This window comes from Gavialis gangeticus, unplaced genomic scaffold (genome assembly GCF_001723915.1).
Source record: "Gavialis gangeticus isolate Ggan-Ray unplaced genomic scaffold, GavGan_comp1, whole genome shotgun sequence".
Classification (NCBI taxonomy): Eukaryota; Metazoa; Chordata; order Crocodylia; family Gavialidae; genus Gavialis; species Gavialis gangeticus.
Genome location: NW_017729029.1, coordinates 37,002,405 through 37,008,237, shown reverse-complemented (window position 1 = coordinate 37,008,237; position 5,833 = coordinate 37,002,405). Strand labels below are relative to the sequence as shown.

The 5,833-nt window shown below is 44.5% G+C and overlaps 1 protein-coding gene across 1 annotated transcript in view; it reads right to left on the bottom strand.

The window, feature by feature from the left end:
• Window positions 1-5,833, bottom strand: part of LOC109300350 — a 21,226-nt gene continuing 15,393 nt past the window's right edge. The window contains exons 2-3 of the mRNA XM_019521034.1: window positions 5,044-5,179; window positions 1-1,820 (exon numbers count right to left, since the gene is read on the bottom strand). Of these exons, the coding sequence (XP_019376579.1) occupies window positions 1,364-1,820; window positions 5,044-5,179 (593 nt within the window). The 3' untranslated portion in view covers window positions 1-1,363. The remainder of the gene's footprint in view (window positions 1,821-5,043; window positions 5,180-5,833) is intronic.

Below are 5,833 nucleotides of genomic sequence, written 5' to 3'. Positions count from 1 at the left end.
ATCCCATGAGTAGGAAAATAAGTTAATTTTATCAAGTAAATTATTACCTTTAAAATCACAATCTGATTATATTCACGGATGGGCAAAACTAAGCTCAGACTCAACAAGCAGCCAACAGTTCAGATCTTTATCCAAAACTTTCACTCATGGTGCAGAATCTCATGGAAATAGGCACTGTCCTGGGATTCTCAGCATTTATTCTTGCTGAGTGGAGAAGAACCACATCATGGACAGCCTGCTCTTGTATGTTGGCACCTGGCCTCAACAAAAGCCAGGAAGTGCAGAAGGACAACAAAGAAAGCCAAAGACAAGGGCTGACCAAACTCTTTCAAACCAAAGACAAGAGTTGGCCAAACTCTTTCAAACTCTAAAAAGATTTGGCTTGGGTCTTATTTTATGACAGTCCAGTTTTAGTTATTGCCCATTAGAAACATCTACACTGTGGGTAGAAACACACATACGTTCCACGTGCTGTTGGGGCTGTACAAAGACCCACAGGAAAAGAAATCAGGGCACATCTGGTAAGTTTGTGGCATCTTGACCAACACTTTTAAGGGTGCTCAACTCCACCTCCAATTCCATGGGTGCCATTTTGCACCTGATATTAACTACAAATACAAAAGTGCAATTTGCTGAGAGATCAATGGCCTTGGCCTGATTGACTAAGCAAGCTGTTAGACATTTTGGGGTGATTTTCAAAAAAGCAAAGAGTCATTAGGCATCCCGCTCCCTGGAAGTCAATGCCTTCGGGGCTGAATCCCCCTTACACAGTAATACTCAAGTCCTCTGTTAACTGTATCTCTAACACTGAAGGCAAGCTTTAAAAGAAACATGTCCCATCTTTCTAGGAGGGTTCCCTTAAAAATATCAGACACCCAGTCGCATGATTTTGAATGAGTTGGGGAAGAGTGTGTGGGTGAATAAAGGCATCTCTGCTTTTCTCCATGCAAGTGAGATTTTTTTTTTTAATTTGGCGATTTAATTACCCTACATGACTTTAATGAATAGCAGCTGCCACTGATCAATCTCATTGTTACTCAGATCATGGTCTAAGATTTGGAGCTGATGTCTCAGGGTCACCTTCTGCATTCCTTCTGGTCCCTGCTTGATGTATTAGGTCCTGCAGCTCTTAGCATGTTAGGGAAAAGGCCAAAGAAAAGTCACTTCCGAAGGACACCGCCTTCGTTGAAAGGTAGAACATGCTGATAGGAACCATCTCTTTGTGGGGCTTTCCTGTCAGACAAAGCCTGGACATAATCAATGTTGCAATTTTCCTCCCTCATTAAATGTTTTTTTTTCATTACAAGTAAAATGGTAAAATGTACACAAAGCAGTATCATGTCATAATCTCTCTTCTGCATGATTAATATCTGTTCAAAGAACCAAGATCAGCTGCCCCATTGCTGTGAATGGGACAATAAACTGTGGTCCCAGAATCACTGCTTCCTTCTCCATCTTCATGTGGGTACCCAGAGATGTCTATAGACTCCCTAGAAGAGCTCCTTGAGAACATGTCAAAGAAATTGTGCCGATCCAGAGAGTAAGGACTTCCTGACCTGGAGTGAGTCAATAGAAAGCTTTCTGGAGTATGGCTTCTGGGTGCGGAGGGGGCAATGCCACAGTCGATGTACTTGAAGCTGACCCCAGACTGATTGGAGCCTGGTCGTGGCAGCACATGACCAGCATGTTTGTAGATGGGCATCATCTGCTGTTGGGAAGCAGCTAATTGCATGACTTGGGAAGGAGACAGGACAATCCTTGTTTCAATGCGGTGTGAGTGAGTCTTGATGGCAACAGACTTCACTTCTTCCTTTACGGCCCTAAAACAAAACAGACAGACCTATCTGAATTTTAATATAATGCTTGAAGCTGTAGGATCACATTGGTTGAAGCGGTAAATAATATCATACATTTCAGAATGAGGATAAGTACCAATGGATGAACAATGAGGATAAATACCGTACTTTTAACAATGAGGATAAGTCAGCCTATTAAGCAAGTATAAGGAATAAGCCATTAATAATTAACCATGCAGTAACAAAATACCATCTACCTTGTGCATGGCATGTAAAGGAAAAATAGTATGTGACTGTGTTATTAGAAACTGTATCATTGCCCAAACATGTAATGGGAGTGAATTAAGGTTTCACAAGCAACCTTCTAACATGGGTTTTGTGTGCGTGTGTGTGTGTAATTCTCTTAGATTTCTTAAGCAAATTACATGGACACCAATACTGTTCAATGAACAGGGTTGGAAGTTTTAGATCCATTGCCCACTTGAATTAAAATGGTAACTCTTAACACTAGTAGGTAATCCTCTATGCGGATCACTACTGCAGGTTGTGCACTACTGCACTACTCATGGCTAGTACGTTTCCCAGATATCTGCTGCTGATGAAGATACAATGAAAGTTAGAAATCTCCAGTCTCATTCCTGGCTCTGACAGGGAGGGTATATTAGGGAGCATGCTCTCCTATCCATCTCCTCCAACCTGATCCTGCCCAGTCCTATCTCTTCCCTGGTTCAGGAAGAAGAAGGTAGCAGATCAGAATGTGTTTGGGTAAAGATAAAAGGTGAAAGATACAGTACCAATATCATGGTGGGGATTTATTATAGACCATCAAGTCAGGAACAAGAGATGGCCAAGCCACTCTTCAAAGAGGTGACAACATTATCCTATGGTTATGAGCAGGCACTGATGGATGACTTCAATTTTCTGGACATCTGCTAGATGAATAACATAGCCAAACATAAAATGTCCAACAAGCTTCTAACTTGTATGGAGGAAAACTTTCTCTTCCAGAAATGTGAAGATACAACTAGGGGATCAGCTACCTTGGATCTTGTCCTGACCAATAGGGAAGAATTGGTGGAGGATGCAAAGATGATGGGAAACTTGGGAGGAAGTAATTATGATATGACAGAATTCAAGATCCCAAGACAGATTTCAGAAAGGGAGAATTCAACCTATTCAAGAAGATATAGGCATGGTGCCAAGGGAAGACAAATTGAAGGATAAAGGTGCCCCGGAGGGCTGGAAGGTCTAAAGGGCACTGCATTGGAAGCCCAACAAGAAAGTTTTCTAACACAATGGAAACACAAGAAGAATGGTAAGAGACTAATGTGGCTAGACAAGGAGCCTCTAGGATACCTCAGCTGCAAAAGAAAGTATACAGGCAAGGGAAAGATGTGCAAGTCATTAAGGAAGCATACCAAAAATAGCAAGAACTTGCAGGGCTGAAACCAGAAGGGCAAAGGTAAAAAATGAGCAACTTGACAAGGGAAGTCCCTACACCCTCGGAAGAAGAATCAAAAATACAAATACAAAATTGGTGACAACTGGCTGAATAGCAGCACTATGGGGAAGGATCTAGGGAGTCTTGGTGGATAGCAGGCTCAATATGAATCTGCAGTGTGACGTAGCTGCACAAAATGCGAATGGGGTTTTGGGCTGCATTAGGTGCAAAACATGGGACACAATAGTGCGTCTTTACTGGTTAGGCCCCATCTGAGTACTGTATGCAGTTTTGGGCTTAAAAAGGACACAGAGAAGTTAAAGAGGGTCCAGGGGTATTCAACAAATATGATAAAAGGCTTGGAAAGCCATCCATACAAGGTTGAAGGTAATAGGCATGTTCAGCTTGCTGAAAAGGAGCTTAAAATGGGACACAATAGCAGTCTTCAAATAACTGAAGCACTGTCATAAAGAAGAGAAAAACCATCCTCTTTCCTGTTGCAGAGAGCAGGACATGAACCAATGGTTTTAAAGTTGCAGCAAAGTGGGTTTAGATTGGATATCAGGAAAAACTTCTTCACTGTTAGAAGAGGGGCTCAAGAAGAGGTTAGGCGAGCATTGATCATGGCTGATCTAGGAGTAGCTATGCCTGTGCTATGCTATAGGTATTGCCCAGGCTTCTGGGTTTGTTGGTTGTCTCACAGGGCTGGGAAGGATTTTTTCTCCCCCTCCTTTTACTGCTCAGACCCCAGCTCCTTGCCCACCAGTCCCAGTTTACCTCCAGTCCCAGTCTCACCAGAGGTCTGGCCCTTATCTCCTCTGCATTCATGTCATACAGCTTCCCCTCCCTGCCACCTGCATGTCAGTGGGGATGAGCAACAAAACAGAGACCAGCTCCCTACTCTTTGCTCCATTGCTGAGCTCGATCCCAGCTGTTTCAGGGGAATTTTGGCTTAGCTCTGTAACTCTAGGCTGGAGGGAGGTTTCACAGCTGCTCTTTAGGGATGGGATACACACAGGTCAGCGCTGAGAGCTATGAGGTTTGAGCACGTTTAGACTGGACAGACACTTCAGAGCATTTTTAACTGCTGAACTCCAAGAAGTCTCTACTGGGTATATGCAGACTCGAAAGGCCTACCACTTGTGTGGATCTTCACATGGGCAACCCAAGGCACATCCCTGAAGCAAAAAGCACTCTTCCCCACCAAACTCCAAGGCATTGGAGTTGTCCAAGGAAAAGGTTGCTAGAATGATTTAATATGGACAGAACATTTTTTCCCCTTTCAGCTTGTTTTGGGAAAACTGAAGTGTCCAAAAAATATTCAGTCCGAAGCAGATGCCCAAGTGTGATATTTTTTAGCTTGCATGGTTTGACAGCTAAATATGTGGCAGAGAGCAGAGTCTCATGGTTGGAAGCAATAAGCTATTCTAATAATGGACATAGCTATCGACCCCTACATATCCACAGCCCATGAGGGGCTCGTGGACTCTTTGGACCAGTGCAAGCCATGATGCAATGTTAAAAGCACAGGGACAAGGCACAGGCACCGGTGAGTGCAGGATGTATTGTGCTAAAATGTGCCAGACTATTTAATGCCATCAGGTGCTGCCACCGGATGAGGAGCACTGCCAGTCTAGGCCTCTGGTGCAGGCACCTCCGACACAGGACAAGCAGTCACGGGCATTGCAGGTCAGGTCTGCACCAGTGCTGGCTCCTGCCATGCTGCTTGGAGCTGCTTTTGCACCCCAGCTCCCCACACAAGGGCGTTAAATTGTTGTAAAAAAACCCCCAAAAAACCAAACTCACGTGTTGTCCTTTGTCACCAGTTTGTAGTGAATGAAACTGCAGCCCAGAATAAGCAGGAGTGACATCACCAAGAAAACACTCATGGCAGCAATGATCAGGTTTTGCCTCAGCTTCTGACTCTCCTGGAATTCATTCCCTACAAATATTCAATACAGTGGGTAGATAATCACCCCAACCCCTCCCAAAAGCACAGCTGTAGCCACTGCTGATTATGGCAAAGGTAGTCGGTAGGTCAAGAAAGATGAGGGCAGGGGACTGGTTCAGAGCTTTGGCTAAAGAAGAGGTCACAGTGACTTTACAGGGAGCAGTTTCAGTGGAGGGTGCTGGTAGGAAGCCAGCCCAGAAAGCATGTAGGATGGAGTCAGTGAAACGTGTTACCCCTGTGCTACTGAGACTTTAGGAACTGAGGAGTCACGCTGATCACAAATGGCTCCACAGTGAGCCAAAGGATCAATCTGGGGGCATGCTTGCCATGAGAAATGCAAATCCTCAACTCCACCCCCATCCCTGTCCTAGGTGCATGCATTTTTTTTCAGTGGAGAAGAAGGGCATTTTGCTTCACTTCCTGAGATGCCCTCCTCTGATGCCGTAGGTGAAAGGGAGGCATTTCTGCTTTCTCTGTTTCCCTTCAAAATTCCCCCTTTTGGTCTCTAAAGTCAGAAATTCAAAGGATCCCCTCTTCCACTTCTCTCCCCACCCTCTCACTGTATGGACTTACTGCTCTTCCTAACCACTGCTACATTTTCCCAACACACCCTGAGCTGTCCAGTAGCATGGGGAGCAAGGTGGC